Genomic DNA, 25617 nt, shown 5'->3' on the forward strand with positions numbered 1-25617 from the left:
AGGGCGCCCACTCCTACGGAGAGTAGCAACAGTACTGAATTTCCTCCATTTGTAGACAATTTCTCTTGCAATGAACTTTAGAAATGCTTTTGAAACCTTTTCCAGCTTCATGCATCTCTACAATTCTTCTTCTAAAGTCCTCTGAAAGTTGTTTTGATCGAGGCATAGTATATATAAACAGATCTTTCTTGAGAAGAGCAGTAAGCTGACTTTATGTGTCTTTTTTATAGGGCAGGGCACCTCAACAATCCACACCTCCAATGTCATCTCATTGATTGGATCATATGACTCCAAATAGCTTTTGTAGAAGGATTTACCCCAGAGGTTCACATTTTTTTTGAATCTAGACTGTGATTGTTTTTCAGAATTGACGAGAAGAAGCACAATTGTTTGTGTGGTAATAGTTTAGGCGGATTGTGTTTGTCTATTATTGTGACTTAGATGAAGATCACACTATATTTTATGAGTAACTAATGCAGAAAACCAGGTAGTTGCAAAGGGTCCACAAATTATTCCCTGTGAAAAAAAAATATATACACATACACACACACTAATTTGAACTTTCATCTTAAGCAGACTAAAAGTGATCATCATCTTATATAAGATCCTACAGCTTCCTATGACAAATTCATTCATACAAAATTTTTCGTTGATTCATCTTTATCTAATTATGAACAGCAAGTTTCACTTTTTGCTTGTTAAGATCACTGGCTCTTTCTGGAATTGCCTTGAGTATCATACATGACACTGTACAAGGCCCAACTTGTATTTTGAGACTTAAACAATGCTGCACTGGAAGTTCATTCAGTGAGAGGATGCAGCAAATGTGGTAATCACTGGGAACTTGTAAAGGCTACTTTCTCATTCTGAATACATTTTAAAAAATTTTGGTTGCCTCCATGCTTCAAACCATTCTGTCTCTGTAACGATGACAATTCAATACACACCTATTTCCAAAATGTAATAATATGCCATATTACAAGAAAGCTTTCCTGAAGGAACAATTAAAACTAACCTGCAATGCATTAACCTCCAACAGAAACATTGCTGTCTGCATGTAAATACTTCTTGTAAAGTCAGAAGTAGTCCCTTTTGGTGGCTGTTTAGCCACTGGAATGGGTACAGGTTTTTGTTGCTTTGTTATCAAGGGACTGCCAATGGGAACAGTGTTTTGTTTTGTTTCTGTAAAAGATAAAACAATTTTTTAAATCTACTACTTTAAATTCTTCATGAGTATTTGTTTTGAAGTTGGAGCAACATTCAGTATTCTTGAAGTTGTTTGAACCACAGAATAGATTTTCGCAGATACCTCCTCTTATTTACCCCTCGACCATGACCCCACTAAGGAGCACCAGGCCATTGTCTCACACACCATCACCAACTTTATCAGCTCAGGGGATCTCCCATCCACTGCTACCAACCTTATAGTTCCCACACCCTGCACTTCCCGTTTCTACCTCCTACCCAAGATCCACAAACCTGCCTGTCCAGGTAGACCCATTGTCTCAGCTTGCTCCTGCCCCACTGAACTCATTTCTGCATACCTCAACACTGTTTTATTCCCCCTTGTTCAATCCCTTCCCACCTATGTTCATGACGCTTCTCATGCTCTGAATTTTTTCAATGATTTTAAGTCCCCAGGCCCCCACCACTTTATTTTCACCATGGATGTCCAGTCCCTATATACCTCCATCCCCCACCAGGAAGGTCTCAAAGCTCTCCACTTCTTTTTGGATTCCAGACCTAACCAGTTTCCCTCTGCCACCACTCTCCTCCATCTAGCAGAATTAGTTCTTACTCTTAATAATTTCTCCTTTGGCTCCTCCCATTTCCTCCAAACTAGAGGTGTAGCCATGGGCACCCGTATGGGTCCCGGCTATGCCTGCCTTTTTGTTGGCTTTGTGGAACAATCTATGTTCCAAGCCCATACTGGTATCTGTCCCCCACTTTTCCTTCGCTACATCGACAACTGCATTGGCGCTGTTTCCTGCACGCATGCTGAGCTCCTTGACTTCACTAACTTTGCCTCCAACTTTCACCCTGCCCTCAAGTTTACCTGGTCCATTTCCAACACCTCCCTCTCCTTTCTAGATCTTTCTGTTTCTGTCTCTGGAGACAGCTTATCTACTGATGCGTACTATAAGCCTACGGACTCTCACAACTATCTGGATTATTCCCCTTCCCACCCTGTCTCTTGCAAAAATGCCATCCCCTTCTCGCAATTCCTCCGTCTCCGCCGCATCTGCTCTCAGGATGAGGCTTTTCATTCCAGGACGAAGGAGATGTCCTCCTTTTTTAAAGAAAGGGGCTTCCCTTCCTCCACCATCAACTCTGCCCTCAAACGCACCTCTCCCATTTCACGCACATCTGCTGTCACCCCCATCCTCCCGCCATCCCACTAGGAATAGGGTTCCCCTTGTCCTCACCTACCATCCCACCAGCCTCCGGGTCCAACATATAATTCTCCGCAACTTCCGCCACCTCCAACGGGATCCCACCACTAAGCACATCTTTCCCTCCCTCCTCCCGCTTTCCACAGGGATCGCTCCCTACACGGCTCCCTTGTCCATTCGTTCCCCCCATCGCTTCCCATCGATCTCCCTCCCAGCACTTATCCTTGTAAGCGGAACAAGTGCTACACATGCCCTTACACTTCTTCCCTCACCACCATTCAGGGCCCCAGACAGTCCTTCCAGGTGAGGAAAAACTTCACCTGTGAGTCGGCTGGGGTGATATACTGTGTCCGGCGCTCCCAATGTGGCCTTCTATATATTGGCGAGACCTGACGCAGGCTGGGAGACCGTTTTGCTGAACATCTACGGTCTGTCCGCCAGAGAAAGCAGGATATCCCAGTGGCCACACATTTTAATTGCCTGTCCCATTCCCATTCTGCTATGTCTATCCATGGTCTCCTCTACTGTCAAGATGAAGCCATACTCAGGTTGGAGGAACAACACCTTATATTCCGTCTGGGTAGCCTCCAACCTGATGGCATGAACACTGACTTCTCTAACTTCCATTAATGCCCCACCTCGCCTTCGTACCCCATCCCTTATTTATTTATTTATTTTCCCTTTTTTCCCTCTCTCTCTGTCCCTCTCAGTATAACTCCTTGCCCATCCTCAGGGTTTTCCCCCCTCCCCCTTTCTTTCTCCCTAGGCCTCCCGTCCCATGATCCTCTCATATCCCTTTTGCCAATCAACTGTCCAGCTCTTGGCTCCATCCCTCCCCCTCCTGTCTTCTCCTATCATTTCAGATCTCCCCCTCCCCCTCCCACTTCCAAATCTCTTACTATCTCTTCTTTCAGTTAGTCCTGACGAAGGGTCTCAGCCCGAAACATCGACTGTACCTCTTCCTAGAGATGCTGCCTGGCCTGCTCGTTCACCAGCATTTTTTTGTGTGTGTTGGTTGAATAGATTTTAATATCATTTGCTCCTTTATTGTATAATTTTTCTCTTCCTCTCCTCCATATGTTTACTTGTGTTCATAAATGGTACATGTGAATACTTAGCCACTGAATGTTGGCACAAGAATTAAGAGCAAATATTTATTATGCGACATTTCTGCTACAGTGTTGTGTGCTTTTGTGAGGAAACCAAACTCATTGGGTCTTGTTTGAATCTGTGCCTGTATCCAATGAAAGCACAGATTTAACACATGAACTTTACTGATATTGTTTTATTTTCCAGGCAACCTCAGCATTGGAAATGTCAACTATCTTGCACATCTCTTAGACTTACAACACTAGTCCAGGTTGCATTCCCAAGGCAACCACTGTATTTTTATGGCACAGACTTTGTTTTCTGGGCCTTTACTCAATCTGAAGCCAAACCAAAGTGCTCACAACCTTGATGCCACAGCAAACTAATAGGAGGCCAAATCAGTGGTAAAAAAAACTAAGAGCAATTTTTTCGGACTAAACCAAAGCTGGTTGGAAAATGAGGACCCTCTCCAAAGTATCATCCAGTGTGTGATGGAAATCACTGGCTGTCCATTGCAAGTGAGATAACTAGAAAATTATGCATTTGGCTTGGAGGTGAGGTTTAAATACAATGCCAATAGACCAGCAGCTCCTGACAAGTCAGGGCAGTCTCCTGCGTGAATCAACCTTGTACCAACTTGGTCTGAGGAACATAGCCTCAGCCTTCCTAAGTTCAGTGCACTACTCACTCTCAGATCCACTTGCTGATGTGCTGAGCATAGTATCTGGAAAGAGGAAGCACAGATGCACCGATTTCCTGCCCTTCTTTCAGGGTTAGACCTTACCAGGGTGAACCTTGAGAAAGGGAGGTGGAGGTGAACTGATGGGACTGATGGTAAGCTAGAGTGCATAATCATCTTTTTAATTTAATACTGTAAATAAAGTGGTTTTTTTACAAAAGTGGAACAAAATACACAAAATAAGGACCTGATGATTAAAGCCAAAAGGGAGAAAGGGAAAATAATGTGTAGTTGCATAGAAACATCCCAATTGCCACACGGTGCTGATTCTGCTACTTGAAGGTGCCTTCCAGCCATGTTGATGGTATTCAACTATAGGTCATACATAAAAGAGAATTTAAGTCCTCTGATACAGGTCATATTCAAGTTGCCTGTGGTTGGGTTCTGTTTAAATTTCAAACATGAGCAGGTTGTTCATTCTTAAATTCAGGATGAATGTAAAATATAATTCTATTAAAGGGCATAATTCATGTCTCAAAAGGCAGGATATTAAAGGCAAAAAATAAGAAAATGGAAAGGAACCAAAAAAAAAGAAATACAGTAAAATATCATTAGACCTTCATCAATAGACTTCTTTCTTTTTTGGCTAGTTGAAGAATCAGATTTTGGAATTGCGTTGGTAGCCATCTCTTCAGGGGTTGCAATGGAGCGTGCACTAATGCTGTCAGAAATTACAGGTTCACTTTGAACTAAGGCAATTTGTGGATCTAAGGAAAAAGCAAACAAGATTATATTCATGAGTGTAGGTTAAAAAATAACATGAAAAATAGTAGCAATAAGTGAAATAATCATTTGATCCTCTTCAGTACTCACAAAAACTATTGCGGTTTTAATCAACTCCAGTTTCCCAGTATATCTCTATATTTCTTGATTTCCAAATGATCTTAATTCATAAATATATTCATTAACTAAGCATCCACAGCTTTCTTAGTACAAAATTCCAAAGCTCATATTCTTCTGAAAGGAGACATTTCTCCTTATGTCAATCTTAAGGGACAATTAGTCAGCCTGAGACTCTAAATCTGAGCACCAAGACTTACCAGCCGGGAAAATAGATATTCATTATCTACAATGTCAGGTCTGCTAAAGATTTTTTTCCACATTTCATTGATATCATCTTAATTGTACTTATCTCTATAGAATATATGCCAATTCTACTCCACTACGTTCAGCCAGAAGTTCAGAACAAATACCTACTATCACAGAGTGTAATCCTCGAACAATTCAATCCACAGTTGAATAATGATAAACAAAAGTTATGGAACCAGACAATATCTCAGTTCCAGCCCTTCACTTCTCTATTTCCAGTACAATTACAATTTTGGGATCTACTAACATTGTGGAAAATTGTTCATACATGTCCTCATTACAGAAAAGCAGAACAATTCAATCTTAATCATTATTGCCAATATATCCTGACTCCAAACCATGAAAGTAATAGGGGATATTATTGACAGTGCTATCAAATGGCATTTACTCAGCAAAACCTGGAGGATATTCATGACATCCACAGGACAATGTCTTGCTCAGCTATGTTAATTAGTGATCTTCCTTCCGTCGTTAGGTCAGAAGTAGAGAAATTCAATGATGATTTCAGAAATTTAACAATCCTTCAGCAAAGAAACCACCAAGACCAAGATGATGGGGCTGATAACTTGTAAGTAACAGAGTGCTAAAAACAAGAAATTGCATCTCATCCAAAACAGAGTCCAACCACCTATCTTTGATATTAAAAAGGTATTACTCTCCATATCCCCATTCATTACCCTAAACATCAGTTTCATAGACTAGATCATTTGGTTAAGTATGGGTGCTAATTGCATTCAGCTGGCAAACTATCCAAATTATTTTACCTTTTTTATCTTCCTTAGGTTCAGTTTCTGGAACCTTGGTTATTTTTGCTTTATCAACAACCACTTCATCCAGAGACTTTTTCAGTGTTTCAGTTACCGTTTGAAGTTTTTTTGCCTCTGAAAAAGCCATTTCTGCTAGAATTGTCTGATCCTGACTTTCATAAAACAATCCTGAATACACAAAAATTCAATTGAAAACTATAAACTGATTGATGTTTTATTAATATTTCAAACAATGAAAATATAGCAAGACATATCTAGATCTGATTAAATACCCATAAGAATTATTTTCCAATGTTTCTTACTCCATTTAGCAAGTTATAGAATCTGTTTATCATATTTGTTAAAAGAATGTACTTGTGCACATCAACTTATTTTTAACAACTAACAGCAAGGTAAATTCAAAGCAAGTAAAAACAGAAAATATGGGAATTAATCAGATCAGCAGCATCTGTGGAAAGAAAAACTGAATTAAAGTTTAAAATTAAAGTTCTTTCATCAATTCTACCCAGATCTATTAAATATCTGCAACATCTATTTTTATTTCAAATTTCCAGTCACCATACTATCTTGGTTTTTGATGTGTAATGTAAGTATTGTGTTGCTGGGCAGTATCCTTCCAGTAATACTATAAGCTCTAAGCTTGTTTAGCTGCCTCATGTACAGCACCTTGTCAAAAGTCTTCTGAAAATCCAAGTAAACAAAATCCACTGATTCTCCTTTGTTTGTATTGCCTGTTACTTTCTCAAAGAATTCCAACAGTTTTGTTAGGCAAAATGTCCTCTCAAGGAAACCATGCTGATTTCAGCCTATTTTATGATGTGCTTCCAAGCACTCTGAAACTTAATAATGGACTCTAAAATCTTACCAACCACTTGTTAGGCTAACTGGGCTATAATTTTCTGTCTTTTTCCTCTCTCCCTTCCAAAAGAGTGTAGTGACACTTACTATTTTCCATTTCTTTGGAACCATCCCTGACTTCAGTGATTCTTGAAAAATCACTATTAATGCCTGCACAATTTCTTCAAATACGTCTTTCAGAAAAATGGGCTGTAGTCTAACTGGTCTAGGTGTCTTGTCCACCTTCAAACCTTTCAGCACCTTCTCCTTACTAATATAACTACACTCACTTCTGCTACTGGTGTTTTCCACATCGGAAACTAATGCAAAATACTTAATCAGTTTACCCATTGTTTCTTTGTTCCCAATACTACTACTCCAATGTCATCCACTGTCGACTCATCTCTCTTTTACCCTTACATATTAGTTGTTTTATATTATTGGCTGGCGTACATACATATTTCATCTTTTCTCTCCTTATTGTTTTTAATTGCCTTCTGTTGGTCTTTGGAAGCTTCTAAGTCCTCCAGCTTCCCTCTGATTTCTGGAATATCACATGCCCTCTCTTTTTCATTTATCCTGTCTTTGACTTCCCTTGTCAGCCAGTTATCACCTCCATTTAGAAAGCTTCTTTTTTGAGATAAAAAGATCCAGCATCTTTTGAAATACTCCCAGAAACTCTTGCCATTACTACTCTATCATCATCCCTGCGAGGGTCCCCTTTCAATTAACTTTGGGCAGATCTTCTTCCATGTCACACACTATTCTAACTTGAAAATGCACTCTTTCATCATCTCTGGGTCTAAATCCTGGTGCTCTTTACCTCATAGGACTGATAAGTGTATTCACCATGAGGACTGCAGAAATTCAAGGTAGTGATTCACTACAAGATTCTTAACGGAAATTGTGGACAGCTCATACACCCTGGACTTACTCATGATGCCCATATCTCAAATTAAAAATTTAAAAAGTTGTTTTTATTGGTTGATTTGCATATTCTTAGCAGATGCAGCCTGCATTCTCAAAAGCTGTTCTCTTTGAGATTTTTTATCAGTTCACTGAATAAACTGAGCTTTGAGTTCAAAGACAGATATTTTCAGATATTGGCAGCTCTTGGCTTAGCCACTAATATTGTTGAATACAGTAAATTCTAAAGTGGAAAAAACAATTGACTGTCATACTTTCTTCTACCCTCATTTCACCTCCACCTCCCATTTCCAAAATCCAGTAGAGGAATGATTTCATGTTAAATATTGTATCAGAGTCAAAACTGTTCTGTGAAAAATAAATAAATAAACAAGTAGTAGGCACACAAAAATGCACGTTCAGACATTTCCAAAAGGCAAAGTCGGTGAATAATCATATACAATTGGATGTTATTTCAATTTGCATATTTGAAGGTAAGAATGTAAATGCAAATAATCAAATTGTTGGAACTTAAATCCAAAATTAAAAGCTGATCCAAACATTTGATTTAATGTTGTCTATAATTATCATTTTCTTATTCCTTTTGGGAGTTTTTCAGCAATAAACAATTCAAATCAAAAAATTATGACTTTCTTTTTTGAAAGCAAATGCCTAGGCATGACAGATCAGAATTCACATGCACACAAATTAATGTATAATATCTGATTGTACATCATGTGACGAAAAAGAGAATGCTACACATTTTTTATCCGGTCTCAGCACCTTTTGAATCACTATCTAAAGTAGGCTAAGAAATTATAGAAAAAAAGTGGAGGTCAGTTTTCAATACAAATTATTTCTGATCTTAATTTGAAAGCTTGGGTGATGGAACTGGATATCTTTATTTGCAATTTACTTCTTAGTGTCTATAGTGTAAATAAACACCAAGATTTATCTTAGTATGCAGAATTCAATCATAGTACAAATAAACTTTATTAATGATCATTTTTAATGGTCAAACTTGTATATAAGCTCTTTAAAGAGATACGACAGTGAATTTTAAGATGAATCAAGATTTACCATGCATGGTCCAAGCTAATATGTTGTTTGGTTCAAAGCATCTGGCACTCTCAAAGAAATTATCTGCTTCTTCATAGTATTCATTCATGCATGCTAGAGTACCACACAGGATAAGGCTGGACATAAAAGATCAGACTGAATCAACACAGAAATCATAATGAACAATGTGAAGTCATACAGATGCAGAATTTGTGTGCAAATGTTTCAAACCAAGTCTACAGAAAAGCTACATGCTGATGTACACTCACTTTTACTTAATGTAAATCATAAGTAAACTTTTTCTACCTTCAATTCTTTACCATTGAATCACAATCTGTGACTTACTCTACATAATTTAAATTGCTGAAATTATTTATTAGCTTGCTTGTGTTCCTTTGTAGTGTTTAAATGCAGAATCACTTTTTTAAGAACTGTGAATGTTATATATCCTTAAGAAATTTAGGAGGTACCTGCTATATAAGAATTGATCACTCCATTCTAACTCAAGTGCAAAGAAGACTATATAGAGCAGAATCTGGAGATGTAGATTGTAGGTAAAGAATGAGTGTTGTGCACAGCTTCCACAATGAAAAGGATGTGTAACCCAAGATAGTAAAGGAGGGTGGAGCATAGAGCCAAATAATAGAGGCAAGGTGAGTAAATGATGGGAGAGGGAACCAAGGGGGAGGAATGCAAGTGAAGGGCAGATGGAGCAAGTGGAGAGAGGAATGACACGGGATGAAAGGGGAGTGGGTAATTAGGTGTTGTAGTAAGAGAGTTCAGAAGGAGAGTGAAAAGAAACAGCAGAGGATGTAACCTTAGATTCGAGTAGTAGATGAATATTCCTATCAGAATCCTTCATATACAGCCCTTTGTTATCTTCAGCTATCACATCACATCCTCTCTTGCTATTAGTGCTCCATCAGCCTATCACGTGTTCTCACCTGCATTCACCTATTGTTTGCCAGTTCTTGCTCTCCCCTGTCTCTTTACACTGGCTATCTCCCCTCTACTCTAGTCTAAATGAAGCATTTTGACTTGAAAGTTTGACTGTCTATTTACCAATCTACCCTCACAATTGTTCCCTGACATATTGCGTTTCTCCAACAGAGTGCTTTTTGCTCCAGATTCCTGCTTCTGCAGTCCCTTGCCTATTCAATTGCACTTTTTTTTGTTCAAAGCCCAATAGAAATGTAGGACTCTTACCTATTTACATGCTCTTGATCTACTGCAATAGCCTTATGGAAGCATTCTTCTGCTTTGACATAGTCATTTAACAAGAGGTAGAAAGTACCATAGTCAAACCAGTGGTCAGGACTTGACTTGTCACGTGTTAATCGCTGTAAACAAAAGGTGAATTACTATCTTTTTAGGTTTGTAAGTCATAGTCAAATGAATTAAAACACATTTGAACAGGTTACGTGGATAGTAAAGGATTAGCAGAATATAGGTTAAATGCAGGGAAATGTAACGAACTGAGATAGATAACTTGTTCACCATGGAACCAAGGGTCTATTTCTTTGCTGTATAACTCTATGACTCTGTGACACCCAGTTCATCTCTGAACTATGTGTTGAATGTCTTCTGTATCCAATACCCAAAGACAAAACTTGCATGTGGAACATATGCCTCTTTCCTGATAGAAAGTTGGGCAGAAGACCAAATCAGGGGCCAAACCTTCAAACCCAAATTCAACATATCTAAACCCATTTTGATTCAGGTAGATCAAAGAGGTATCCTTGATGCAAATTAATAACAAATATTAGGTCCCCAGTCGATATTGAGCCTAATACACTTTTTATAAAATTCCTAAAACAAAACAGATGATTTGCACACTTATTGTAACTCATGAAATTTTAACCAATTTCATCTGCCCCTTAAGAGCTGCTGCCGATTTTATGGTTCTGATAGTCCCATCTAACGTCTTCCTGAGAAATATAAATTAGGCTCAAGACGAAAACTGGCACTGAGGATATGGTGCTGGCAAATTGTTTCAAAACAACAAAAGCAGAGAAATAAAGACTAGCTTATTAGCTTATCTAGCGAATATATTATACATGCAAACTCTCACCTCTAAATGGTATTTATTTGCAAGTTCAAAGTTTTTGCCCGCTTCAGCTTCTTTAGCGAAGTGTTTTAATTGAGCAGAACTAAGAAATGATTCTGGAATAGGATCCGGAGGATCCACATGCAACATCTAGGCATAGAGAAAGATAATGATTTAGGCCTGAATTAGTAAATATTCAAAGCTCTGTTGACATTATAAGTTAAATGAAGAATTCAAAAAAATCACAACTTCCAATAGTCCAGCAAGAACTAAAAATTAAATAACTTGTTTTCTGAATTGTTTGCATTCTAGAGGAGAAAATATATTTAGTATTACAGCTGAAGCCCAAGTAGGATGACCAATGCAAAAATAATGGGGAGGAGAAAGTGCAGAAAATTCATGAAGATATACAACCTTCTGTCACGTTCACTTTCAAGGTCCTCAACCTTGCGATGAAGTATGTAAAGCAATCAGGAGAACAGGAGAAGTATTTCTGTAGAAATAACCACATTAGAAAAGCTTTCCTCTATAATAACGGGGGACATCACTGAATCATGGCTGAAGGATGGTTGTAGTTGGGAGCTAAATGTCCAAGGTTACATGTTGTATCGGAAGGATAGGAAGGAAGGCAGAGGGGGTGGCATGGCTCTGCTGGTAAAGAATGGCATCAAATCAGTGGAAGGATGTGACATAGGATCAGGAGATGTTGAATTAAGAAACTGCGAGGGCAAAAGGACCCTGATAGCAGTTACATACAGGTCTCCCAACAGTAGCTGGGATGTGGATCACAGATTACAATAGGAAATAGAAAAGGGGTGTCAAAAGGGCAACGTTATGATCCTCATGGGAGATTTTAACATGCAGGTTGATTGGGAAAATCAGGTTGGTAATGGATCTCAGGAGAGAGAGTTTGTTGAATGCCTACAAGATGACTTTTTAGAGCAGTTTGTCATTGAGCCTACCACAGGATCAGCTATACTGGATTGGGTGTTATGGAATGAACCAGAGGCTATTAGGGAGCTTAAGGTAAAAGAGCCCTTAGGAGCCAGTGATCACAATATAATTGAGCTCAACTTGAAATTTGATAGGGAGAAAGTAAAGTCGGAAGTAGCAGTATTTCAGTGGAGTAAAGGGAATTACAGTGGTATTGGAGAGGAGTAAACTGGAAGGAGCTGCTCATAGGGATGACAGCAGAGCATTAATGGTGTGAATTTCTGGGAAAAATGGGGAAGGTGTGGGACAGACATATTCCAAAAATGAAGAGATACTCCAATGGCAAAATAGTACAACCGTGACTGACAAGGAAAGTCAAAAGCTAATGTAAAAACAAAACACAAGGCATACAACAAAGCAAAAATTAGTAGGAAGATAGAGGATTAGGAAACTTTTAAACACATACAGAGAACAACTAAAATAATCATTAGGAGAGAAAAGATGAAATATGTAAGCAAGCTAGCAAACAATATTGAAGTGGATAGTAAAAGCTTTTTCAAGTATGTAAAAATAAAAGAGATGAGTGTGGATATAGGACCACTAGAAAATGAGTATGGAGAAATAATAACGGGGACAAGGAGATGGCAGATGATCTAAGTAAGTATTTGGCATCAGTCTTCACTGTAGAAGACACTAGCAGTGTACCAGATGTTGTGAAGGAAGAGAAATGAGTGCAGTTTCTATTACAAGGGAGATGATGCTCAAAAAGCTGAAAGACCTCAGGGTACATAAGTCACCTAAACCAGGTGAACTGTACCCCAGGATTCAGAAAGAGGCAGCGTTAGAGATTGTGGAAGCATTAGCAATGATCTTTCAAAATTCATTGGACTCTAGCATGGTGCCAGAGGACTGGAAAATTGCAAATATCACTCCATTCTTTAAGAAAGGCAGCAGAAAAGAAATTTTGACCAGTTGGCCGCAGGGGCGGCACTACTAGCTGGTGCTATAGCCCCAGCGGAAATTGCAATAGCACCAGTGTAGCACCACCAAGAAATTAACTGAAATTTCACATACAAATTGCAGCTGCTTTGCTTTCTCTGTATAGTTTTGAATACAGCATGTTTCTCCAGTTGATCTAGTGAAACAGCGCCCCCAATTACCATAGCAACGACGGAGCAATAAAGTTATAAACTCTGTCAGATCCACTCTACACTTCTGCTTATTCATTCGTTATCAATGTCTTGCCATTGCTGTCCTCAGATCTGTTAAGCTGATCTAAGATCTCTTAAGGTGGTGATGTCACTCACTCTCACTCACGCGAGAGATTGATAGTATACATCCAGGTGCAGATCCGTGGTCTCGTGAGACTAATGGATGCCACGCACACACATTGTGCTTTTACAAGCGAGCGTGGGCCTGGCACGTGCATTATTTTGGCAGCGTGAAAAATGGATCAATTTTTAGTGAGAAAACGACCTCATCCAGAGGGATCAGTGGTGTCTCAACCTGAGCCTGTCTTAATTGAAAGTGACATGCAGAAAGAAGTAAGTGGGGATGAGGTCGACCGCAGTTCATCGAAGGAGTGTGAGGGCAAAGTAGAGTAATAAGAAATGGAGCGGGATTCAGAAGAGAACGTGGATGAAGCTGCTCTTAGCGCTAGTGGATGTTAGCCAGCAGCCCGAGGAAGGACCCCGTCGGCCAGCATTGAAAAAGTACCCTTCGCTGCTTGCAACAGTTTGGCAATCAGCAAAGGAGTTTTATTCGTGGCTGGCTTGACTAACTGGAATATTCAGGTAACTGAGGCGATTAGGGAGCTGGAGGTAAAGGAACCCCTTGGAAGTAGTGATCATAATATGATTGAGTTCAGTTTCAAATTTGAAGAGGAGAAGCTGGTATCAGGTGTATCGATATTTCAGTGGAACAGGGAAAATTACAGTGGTATGAGAGAGGAACTGGCCCAAGTCGATTGGAAAAGTAAGCTAAATGGAGGGAGGGAAGAGCAGAATTGGATGAAATTCCTACAAGAAATAAGGAAAATGCAGGAAAAATACATTCCAAGTAAAAAGAAAATCATGAATGGAAAAATGGCACAGATGTGGCTAACGAGAGAGGTTAAGGCAAAAATAAAAGCAAAAGAAACGGCGTACAAGGAAGCAAAAATTAGTGGGAGAAATGAGGACTGGAAGACTTTTAAAAACTTACAGAAGGAAACTAAGGAAGTCATTAGGAAAGAAAAGATGGATTATGAAAGGAAGTTGGTGATTAACATAAAAAAGGATACTAAGAGTTTTTTTAAATATATGAAGAGTAAAAGAGTGACAAGGGTAGCTACGGGACCGATTGAAAATGATGCTGGAGAAATTATAATGGATAACAAAGACATGGCGGAGAAACTGAATGAGTATTTTGCATCAGTCTTCACAGTGGAAGACATGAGCAATATACCTGATAGACAGAGGTATCAGGGAATAGAATTAGGTACAGTCAAGATTACTAGAGAGAAGGTGCTTGGGAAGCTAAGTGGACTAGGAATAGATAAGTCTCCCGGTCCGGATGAGGTGCACCCAAGGGTTCTGAAGGAGGTGGCTTTGGAGATTGTGGAAGCATTGGAAATGATCTTCCAGGAATCAATAGACTCTGGCATGGTTCAGGAGGACTGGAAGGTCGCAAATGTAGTTCCGCTATTTAAGAAAGGAAGAAGGCAGCAAAAGACCTATTAGTCTGACATTGGTAGTTGGAAAGATATTGGAGTCAATCCTCAAGGACGAGGTTATGAAATACCTCAAGGTGCATGACAAGATAGGCCGAAGCCAGCATGGTTTCATGAAGGGAAGATCCTGACTCACCAACCTATTGGAATTTTTTGAGGTAATCTCAAATAAGATTGACAAGAGAGAGGCTGTGGATGTTGTGTATTTGGATTTTCAAAAGGCCTTCGATAAGGTGTCGCATATGAGGCTGCTTAATAAGATGAGAGCCCATGGAATTATAGGAAAGATATTGAAATGGATGGAGCATTGACTGATAGGCAGAAAGCAAAGGGTGAGAATAAAGGGATCCTATTCTGATTGGTTGCCGGTTACTTGTGGTTTTCCGCAGGGGTTGGTGTTGGGGCCGCTTCTTTGTACAATGTATATCGATGATTTGGATTATTGATTCAATGGTTTTGTGGCTAAGTTTGCGGATGACACCAAGATAGGTGGAGGAGCAGGAAATGTTGAAGAAACGGAAAGGTTGCAGAGAGACTTAGTCAGTTTAGGAGAGTGGGCAAAGAAATGGCAGATGAGATACAATGTTGACAAATGTACGGTTGTACATTTTAGAAGAAGAAATAATCGGGCAGATTATTATTTAGATGGAGAGAAAATTCAAAAATCGGAAGTGCAAAGGGACTTGGGGGTCCTCGTGCAGGATACCGTAAAGGTTAACCACCAGGTTGGATCAGCAGTAAGGAAAGCGAATGCTATGTTGGCATTCATTTCAAGAGGAATAGTGCATAAGAGTAAGGAGGTGTTGATGAGGCTCCATGGGGCTTTAGTGAGACCTCATTTAGAATACTGTGTGCAGTTCTGGGCCCCCTATCTTAGAAAGGATGTACTGATGTTGGAGAGAGTTCAGAGAAGATTTACGAAGATGATTCCTGGAATGCAGGGGCTAACATATGAGGAGCGTTTGTTGGCTCTTGGACTGTATTCATTAGGGTATAGAAGAATGAGAGGGGATCTCATAGAAACATTTCGAATGTTGAAAGGGTTGGACAGAGTAGATGTGGAAAGGTTGTTTCCCTTGGTGGGTGAGTCCAGAACAAGAGGCCATAGTCTTAGAATTAGAGGGTACCCAGTTAAAACAGAGATGAGGAGAAATTTTTTTAGCCAGAGGGTCACGGATTTGTGGAATTCGTTGCCACATATGGCTGTGGAGGCCCGATCATTGAGGGTGTTTGAGGAGATTGACAGGTATCTAATTAGTCAGGGTATCAAGGGATATGGGGAAAAAGCCGGAAATTGGAACTAGATGGGTGAATAGTTTAGCTCATGGGGGAGCTGCGGAGCAGACTCGATGGGTCGAATGGCCTACTTCTGCTCCTTTGTCTTGTCTTGTCTTGTGAATATTCAATCACGAAAGATACTACGTTCTGCTTCGCATGCAGGCATTTCCTGTGTGGAGGACATGGGTTCCATTCTGAGTCTACATTTACTGTCACCAGTTACGCAGCTGGCGGAAAGCTACAACAGCTTTCAAAGCCCACCATGTAAGTGCAGCTCATGAGTTTGCTATGGAGGCACGGGCCGAATTCAGATAGAGAAAACAAGATGGTTCAAGATTGGGAAATATGCTTGACAAAGGACATGCAAAGATTGTCCAAGAAAATCATGAGTATATGAGAGCAGTGGTTGAGTCTCTAGCAAGGACAGACAGTGAATGACGCAGTGGAATTTCTAGCTCCAATGAGACCCTACCGCAACGCAATTATAGATTTATACAAACTAATCTGCATATCAGTGACTCTACCTGTGACATTTGCCTCATGCAAACGGAGTTTCTCTTGCCTCAGACACCTCAAAAACTACCTAAGGAATAGCAGCAGCAATGCTCAGAACAGCAATTTGGCCCTGTTGGTCATAAACAGCCGGAGGACCAAAGCACTTGACATCCAGAAAATCATTGATGTTTTCGCCACCAATCACAACAACAGACGGACTGTGCTTCTCTGAAAACATCAATGGTGAGTGCAGCTGATTTTTAAAAAATTTGGCCAAGACTAATGCTGATTATTATTATTATTTTGTGGTGGATACCGCATAGTCCTTATGTTTCCTGAAATTCCTAAACTATTACATTTACTGCTATTAAGCCTACTGGTTTTGCTTAGACTTCCAAGCGGTGATTCTGTTAATTTTTGCTTTCAATTCAGTAGCCAAATTAGTTGAGGTATTGCATGGTCAGAGTATGATTTGTCCATCTCCTGGTAAAGCCTTGCATCTGTTGTTTGCCTTATTTGACTTTAATAACGGTGTATCTTTTGACATTTTCTGTCTATGTAATACGAATAGCAGTGGACATTGTGGGTTAGTGTTGTGTTTTTCAGTTGAAAAGCACACATTTGACGCTGATTGCGGGATTGGTGCGTGATTCACGTTGTGCGCTATGGGTCGGATGCTCTGTTGGTTTGTTTGTTTATGCTCTGTGTAGCCCGGGTGGTCTCTGATGCTGTTGACGCTGTCACAGTTCACTTCTATATTATATTTACCAATTGCTGTCGCTTGTGAATCAACAGAGGCATTTATAGTAGGCACATAATGCTTGAAACTGACTTTTGAATGCCACTCGTCTGGCCTTGTGAATACATATTACCATACAGCACATCCCTCAGCACCATCACTGAATAATTCAGCCCCACTGTAGCACCCGTAAGAAAAAATCTCTGGCGCCGCCACTGGTTGACCGGACTTCAGTGGTTGGAAAGAGGTTGGAGTCAATTGTTATGGATGAGGTTATGGAGTACTTGGTGACCCAGGACAAGATAGGACAAAGTCAGCATGGTTCCTTAAGGGAAAATCTTGCCTGATGAACCAGTTGGAATTCTTTGAGGAGATTACACGTAGGATACATTAAAGGGATGCAGCGGATATTGTAGATTTGGACTTTCAGAAGACCTTTGATAAGGTGCCACACATGAGGCTTCTTACCAAGTTCGGAGCCTATGGTATTACAGGAAAGTTACTAACATGATTAGAGCATTGGTTGATTGGTTGGAAGCAGTGAGTGGGAATAAAAGGATCCTTGTCTGTTTGGCTGCCAGTGACTAGTGGTGTTTTGCAGGGGTCGGTGTTTGAACCACTTGTTTTTATGCTTTATATCAATGATTTAGATGATGAAATAGATGGTTTTGTTGCCAAGTTTGCAGATGACACAAAGATTGGTGGAGGGGCAGATAGTGTTGGGGAAACAGGTAGGCTGCAGAAGGAAGTAGACAGATTAGGAGAATGTTGGAAAATGCGAGGTCATGCACTTTGCTAGTATAAATAAATGTACAGAGTATTTTCTAAATGGGGAGAAAATCCAAAAATCTGAGATGCAAAGGGACTTGGGAGTCCTCGTGCAGGACACCCTAAAGGTTAATTTGCAGGTTGAATCAGTGATGAGGAAGGAAAATGCAATGTTAGCATTCATTTCAAGAGGTTTAGAATACAAGAGCAGGGATGTGATGCTAAGCCTTTATAGGGCACTGGTGAGGCCTCACCTTGAGTATTGTGAAATGTTTTGAGCTCCTCATCTGAGAAAAGATGTGCTGGCACTGGAGAGGGTCCAGAGGTAGTTCTCAAGGATGATTCTGGGAATGAAAGGGTTATCATAAGAGGATTATTTGATAGCTCTGGGTCTGTACTCACTGGAATTTAGAAGGATGGGGGGGAATCTCATTGAAACCTTTTGAATATTGAAAGGCCTAGACAGAGTAGATGTGGAAAGGATATTTCCCATGGTGGGAAAGTCTAGGACAAGAGGGCACAGCCCCAGGATAGAGGGGCGTCCATTTAAAACAGGGATGTGGAGAAATTTCTTTAGCCAGAGGATGGTGAATTTGTGGAATTTGTTACCACAGGCAGCTGTAGAATACAGGTAGTTGGGTGTATTTAAGGCAGAGATTGATAGGTTCTTGATTGGACACAGCATCAAAGGTTACAGGGAGAAGGCTGAGGAATGGGGTTGAGGAGGGGAAAAAAGGATCAGCCATGATTGAATGGCAGAGCAAACCTGATGGCCAAATGGCCTAATTCTGCTCCTATGTCTTATGGTCTATGTTCTTATTTTAGAAAACAGAATGGCTTCTGAAATGGATGAAGCCTTCATAGTTGTTTATATTCAGCAATCTGCTTTGAAAGGGAGAATAAAACCACAGCTATGAGGATCCCTGCAGCATCCGATGACCCTGTGATCTCGGTCTCAGAGCCGACGTCAGGCTGTCATTGAAGAGGGTGAACCCTTGCAAGGAAGCGGGGCCTGATGGAGTACCTCGCAAGTCTCTGACAACCTGTGCCAACTAACTTGCAGGAGTATTCTAAGACATTTTCAATCTCTCACTGCGACAGTCGTAAATTCCCACTTACTTCAAAAGGGCAACAATTATACCAGTGCTCAAGAAAAGGAGTATGAGCTGCCTCAACAACTACTGTCCAGTAGTGCTCACATCTATGGTAATGAAATGCTTTGAGAGGTTGGTCATGGCTAGAATCAACACCTGTCTCAGGAAGGACCTGGACGCTTCGCAATTTGCCGATTGCCACAATAGGTCTACAACAGACATGATCTCAATGGCTCAAGTCCATTGCGACAAAAAAGGTAAATTTCTAATCAAGCTATAGGATGGTCTGCACAAATCCCATAAAAACATTGCATCCATTTCTAGTTACTGATCTAAAAGCAGTAGAGCACTAAATATAAGAAACAGATGATCTATGGGATTGTAAAGTATGAGGAAATACTGGAGATTTTGTTTTTTTAAGTCTGTAATGGAAGAATTTGAAAGTTTCTGGAATTGGCTGGGGACGTGCATTAGAAAGATCTCAAAGGAACAGACATGAGGAGGATGGACTGGTTGAGGTGGGTCACGATACACTTTAGTCAGAGAAGGTGCATCAAAAACTTAAATTTCTTAGAGTCATAAAGAAACAGAACACATATAACTTTAAATTCAAAACCAAGTTATATACAGGGGGATTGCAGCACATTTGTATTCCTCCTGATTTTAGCAGTGAAAGTTAGGCCAGTGAAACAACATATTTCGTCAACAATGAAACAACAGAGCTTTTCATAACTCCAGCTAATCCTTACCTTGTGCAGACAACAGTGCATCTGATCAACCAAGTAAATATACAACTCATTAAGGAATGTCTGAAGCTGTTCTCTATCCTCAAAGGCCACTGTCCGTAAGTATTTTTCTCGCACAATTTTCACAACTGCATGCTAGAGTGGAAAACTACAAGTTAGCAATTTAAAATAACACCATTTGCCATGGTAGCTCAGCCTATAGCACAATGCTTTTATAGCTTGGGCCATGAGAGTTTGGAGTTCAATTCCAGCACTGTATATAAGGAGTTTGTACGTTCTCCATGTGACCATGTGGGTTTCCTCCGGGTGCTCCAGTTTCATCTCCCAGTCCAAAGATGTACCCGTTAATAAGTTAATTGGTCATTGGAAATTGTCCTGTGATTAAGCTAGGGTTAAACGGATGGGTTGCTAAGCATTATGGCTCGTTGGGCCAGAATGGCCTGCTCTACTCTGTATCCCTAACTAAAATAAAATAAAATAATGTCTGAAATATTTCTATTAATAAAATAATACTAACGTTTTGACTGGGAAATGGCCTCATTCATTTTAATTTTTGTAAACATTCTTATTTGCAGGAAGATAGCATACTCCATTTTCATCATCAATATCTGTGTTATTCTTTGATGTATATTCAAGAGGCACCAACAAAACCTGAGTCTATTTACCAAGAGGTTTTCACATCATATGAGACTCAAAAAAACTACCAACATTCGTAGCCCAAATCCCATGTACAGACAAGCTTGGGATTTAAATAATAGAGATCCTTAAATCTTGAATGTAATTCATTACAAGGGTCTTCTTTGGGTTCGGTTTTAGGAACTTTGCTTCCTTTTATTTCTTCTAAATTGTATAAACAAATGAATAATCCAATAGTTAAGCATACTTTACATATATGGTTTCAATTCCGAAGATTTTTTGGGTTCAATCAATTTATTTTAGCAAGTCCTATTATATCTAATTTCCTTTTTCAACCTTCCACTATGGATCAAGCTTACTTTGATTGGAAAACCAAAGGTATAGTACGTTTTCGTGATTTATTTTTGGATAATTGTTTCATGTCTTTTGATCAACTTTCTAATAAATATAATTTACACAGATCTCACCTTTTTAGATACCTACAGATTAGAAACTTTTTAGTTACTGCTTCTCCTAATTTTCCACACTCATATCCAATGGATACTTTGGAAAAAATTTTAGATCTAAATCTTTCTCAGAAAGTGTTGAAACAATTATTTATAATATAATTATGAATTTATGTCCCGATGTTTCCAATAAAATTAAAACTGATTGGGAAAGAGAACTTAAGATTATTATACCGATCGAAAAATGGGAAAAAATTCTTCAATTGGTTAATTCATCCTCTGTATGTGCTAAGCATAGGTTGATACAGTTCAAAGTAGTGCACAGGGCTTATATGTCCAAAGATAAACTATCTTGTTATTATTCTTATAATAATCCTGTATGTGATAGATGTCATTCCGAGATAGCTTCTTTAACTCACATGTTTTGGTCATGTCCTTTGTTGGAAAAATATTGGAAAGATACTTCTGATATTATTTCAATGGTTTTGAATACAGACTTACAACCTCACCCAATTACTGCTATTTTTGGATTACCAATGATAGACTCAAATCATTTAACCTCTTCAGCTCGTCGGATGATTGCATTTCTTAGTTTAATGGCTAGAAGATCCATTTTGCTGAATTGGAAAGAGATTAACCCTCCTACTGTATTTCACTGGTTTTCACAAACTATGTTGTGTTTGAATTTGGAAAAAATTAGAAGTGTGGTTTATGATCCTTCCATTAAATTTGAAAAACTTGGAGGCCATTTATTTAGCATTTTCATATGATGTAATTTGACCATTTCCAAACTTATTTTACTTCTCTGTACTGTTGGTTGAGAGGAATGGAGTCGTCAACACTAAGGTTTTCTTCTCTTCCATTTTTACGTTGTTAAAATTGTCCAAGTCTTTTTAGTTTAGTTGACTAATTCTGTTTAGATTAGTTTTTTTTTGGGGTGAGGTTTGTTTTTTTTAATTTCATTTTTTTTCTTTTTCCTGATTTTTCTCCAGTTCTTTTTTTTTGTCCTGTATTATTCATTGTTATCCTACATGATTGGGAGTTTTGTCAATTTATACTATTTGGTTTCATAATTACTCATCTTAAGTATAACAATGTATTTCCAACAATTTTGTATTATTGCTATGTTATGTTTATATTTTATGAAACTAATAAAAAGGTTGAAAAAGAAAGAAAGAAGGAGATCCTAACAAAATGCCTGCCCTAGATCTAGTCCAGGTACTGTTTTATTATTGCCTATATGTATTATTTTCTGGAAGATTGAATAGTGATTGAATCATGTATGTGTAGCACATCAGCACATCAATATTGTTAAATGTATGAATATCCCAGAGATTCTTTAGAAGAGTTGTGTCATATTCACACTCATGTAAAGTTCTGGAGTGGTTAAGTTTATGCACATAACACCCAAATGTTATTGTTAAAACTAGCTGTAAAGGGCTAAGCACTATAACCATGCCAAACTACACCAACTTGGTCGATGAATGCCTTTATGCCTGAAATTTGTGAGCCAAGATCTTCGGGTAAATGAGGCCACCATCTTACAGCATACTTTGTGTGCTTGAGCAGCAATGGATGAGTTCAAAATGTCATACAGATTATCATTCATTTCTGTCCAATGCTTCTCCAGCCTTGCTGCCCAATGTCACTTTTTTCCTTCTTCATGTTGAGGAAGTAAGTGCCTTACATACATTGGATCAAGAAATGTATAGTTCTGATTAAAGGAATGAATTATGACCTTATTTTACCAGAAAAGTTACAGCATGGAAAAATGTCATGCAACCAGCTGAATTCTTTCCATTTTTAGCCCACACAGTATCTCAACAACATCTTTGTTTACTGTGAATCCAATATCTTCACTGGTACACTGATGCAAGGTACTTATTCAATACCTTGTTCATGTCCCCCCTTCAAAATACATTGTCTTTTTGGTTTATGATCAACCCCAACTCACCTCTTATAATCTTTTTGCTGTTTGCCTATTTATGGAATATTTTTGAATTCCCTTCACTGCCATTGTTGTCATAATTACCTTTCCTCTCTAACTTTTTTATTCTCACTGATCTTTCTATAATTGGCGTGTTTCACTACCAATAGAACCACCTTATGATCTGTCAAATGCCCCTTTGAGACTCTACTTTTTTTTGTGCTCTACATTTGCCCCATTTTCCCACTGCCTTAATGGGGATAGAAATCTTCTTGTTTTCACCTACCACCCCATGAGCCACCGCATCTAATGCATCATTCTCCACAACTTTCACCATCCTCAGTTGGATCCTACCATTAAACACATCTTTACTCCCCCCTCCCCACCCCACAGATTCTGCTTTCTGAGACTCGCTTGTCCATTTGTCCGTCCTGGGACATATCCCTGCAAGCAACAGAATGCTACACCTGTCCATTCACCTGCTTCCTCACCTCTATTCAAGATCCCAAACAGTTCTTCCAGATGATGCAACTCTTTATCTGCCAGTCTGTTGGGGTCATCTATTGTATCCAGTGCTCCCGGTGTGACCTCCTCTATGCTGGTGACATCTGACCTAAATTGGAGGACCACTTTGTTGAGGACATCAGATTCTCCCACCGAAAGTGGAATTTCCCAGTGGTCAAACATTTTCATTCCTATCCCCATCTTGCCCCTTTTTTGTCATGATGAGGCCACCCTCAGGGTAGAGGTGTAATACCTCATATTCCGTCTAGTTAATGAACATCAATTCCTCCTTATGTTATTTTTTCTCTATTTTTCCCCTCCCTTCCCTTCTTCTTCCATTTCCCACTTTGGAATCTTACCTCTTCTCCTCACCTGCTTATCACCTTCCCCTGGTGCCCCTCCTTCTTCCCTTTTTCCCATGATCCACTCTCCTCTCCTATCTGACTCCTTCTACTCCAGCCCTTTACCTTTCCCACTCACCTGGCTTCACCTATCATCTTCTAGTTTGAGCTCCTTCCCCTCCACCCAGCTTTTTATTCTGGCGTCTTCCCCCTTTCTTTCCAGTCCTGACGAAGGGTCTCAAACTAAAACATCGACTATTTATTCATTTTTTTAGATGCTGCTGATCTGTTGAGTTCCTCCTCCAACATTTTATGTGTGTCACCCTACTTTTATTTTTAAACCTTTTAAGATATTCAAAAAGGTTTTGATTTCACTACACTTCTCACGCAGAGGAATGTACATTGATTTGTACCCAAGTCATCTCTGCCTTAAATGTTCAATTAGATTTTGCCTGCCAATCTTTGATTTACCTGGGCCAAATCTATTGTTATCTCCCTAAAAATGCACCTTCTCCAAATGACTATTTTTGTTTAGTGAATCTCATTTTCCAAATTATTCCAAACCTTATGATATGATGAAACTTAGAAGATTCTCAGAAAAATTTCAGGAAGAAGGTGAGGCTTATTGCTCTGGGTCAAAATTTAGAATTAAGGAGAAAGTCTCAGTTCAAAGGTTTAACAATTTCGAACAGCGAGAAAGAGAAATCCATCAGCCCTGAAGGCTGAAAATCTTTAGAAGTTTTTACCCAAGGGGTATGCATATATATTCAGTTCTGAGGCTGAGATACTTTTCTGGGGGTTACCTGGGAGAAAGATGGTTAGCCAAGTCCTTTTTGACAGATGAGACAAACTCAAGAGCACTATTTATATTTCTCATATTCTCAAAACATGGCTGGAGGATTTTACTTAAAAACAAACATATTTTGTGTACAAAAATATTGTGTTATAAGACGGTAACCTCATTTACCTGAAAGTCTTGACTCACAGATTTCAGACACAGAGGCATTCACCATTGGGACCTAAGGAGTGCTGGATTAGTGAAAATGCCGAATTACAGAAGGGTCATATTAAACATAATCAGTGCTGGATCATCGAAGGAACCAGATTACAGGTAGTCAGATTAGTGAAAGTCGACCTGTACTTCAATGGAAGTGTTTGGGCATGGTATAGTATTCATTCCTTGTTAATTGCAACTGGTCATAGATGCCCTTCTGTGTTTTACTCTTCACTTTTCATCATAGCAATGCAATGTTCAAGTCCAGAAGCATAAGAATTTTTAGCATTTTAAAGCATAACTGGAAAAATCTAATAGAATAATGTATTTCTACCTCTATCCAGATAACAGACAAGTACAGTATATCCTAACTCAGTTTAAACATTCTACCAGTAAAACCGAGAAACTCACTCAGATTTTACCTTTAGCTGTTCCTTGAAAGCAAAATATTTTCCTGAGGTGTTCAGCTCAAACATAAGCTTTTGTTTACGCTCCTCTTGATCCTGGAATTCATTTGAGAGTTTGCCTTCAAGTAGCTTCCGCCCAAACATTTCCTGGTATTCATCCATAATGATCCTAGCTACACTGATTATCTGATTATGGTAGTCTGTGACAGCCTGTGACATATATAAATTATCATATAAGAAATATGTATATTCCAAAATCTGAAATTCTTAACAGAATCCAATCTTAATAATACCCAGTGTCACTGGAAAAGTAAATTGATTTTTCTGTTATGCAACCTCTCAAACCATTTCAGAATCAGAATCAGGTTTAATATCACCAACATATGTTGTGGAATTTGATACTTTGCAGCAGCAGTACATTGCAATTCACAGTAATAAAAACTACAAATGACAATAAGGAGTATATATTTAAAAATAAATTAAATAAGTAGCGCAAAAATAGAGGGAAAAAGATACTGAGGAAGTGTTCATGGGTTCATTATCCCTTCAGAAATCTGTTGGTAGAGGGGAAGAAGCTATTCCTGAAACAATTGAATATATGTCTTTGGTCTCCTCGATGGTAGCAGTGAGAAGAGGGCATTTCCTGGATGATGGGGGTACTTAATGATAGATG

General features: G+C 39.1%; 1 protein-coding gene across 3 annotated transcripts in view; it reads right to left on the reverse strand.

Annotated features, from left to right (window-relative positions):
• cfap70 (cilia and flagella associated protein 70) overlaps positions 1-25617 on the reverse strand; it is an 86881-nt gene that overhangs the window by 22133 nt on the left and 39131 nt on the right. For 2 of the 3 annotated variants that reach the window (XM_063057471.1, XM_063057469.1), the window contains 8 exons: positions 24960-25154; positions 19693-19824; positions 10951-11076; positions 10086-10219; positions 8901-9016; positions 6075-6245; positions 4779-4928; positions 1016-1182 (listed from right to left, as the gene is read on the reverse strand). In XM_063057471.1, the coding sequence (XP_062913541.1) occupies positions 1016-1182; positions 4779-4928; positions 6075-6245; positions 8901-9016; positions 10086-10219; positions 10951-11076; positions 19693-19824; positions 24960-25154 (1191 nt within the window). The remainder of the gene's footprint in view (positions 1-1015; positions 1183-4778; positions 4929-6074; positions 6246-8900; positions 9017-10085; positions 10220-10950; positions 11077-19692; positions 19825-24959; positions 25155-25617) is intronic. The other variant, XM_063057470.1, reaches the window with a different exon arrangement.

The sequence above is a fragment of the Mobula hypostoma genome, chromosome 9 (assembly GCF_963921235.1).
Source record: "Mobula hypostoma chromosome 9, sMobHyp1.1, whole genome shotgun sequence".
Classification (NCBI taxonomy): Eukaryota; Metazoa; Chordata; class Chondrichthyes; order Myliobatiformes; family Myliobatidae; genus Mobula; species Mobula hypostoma.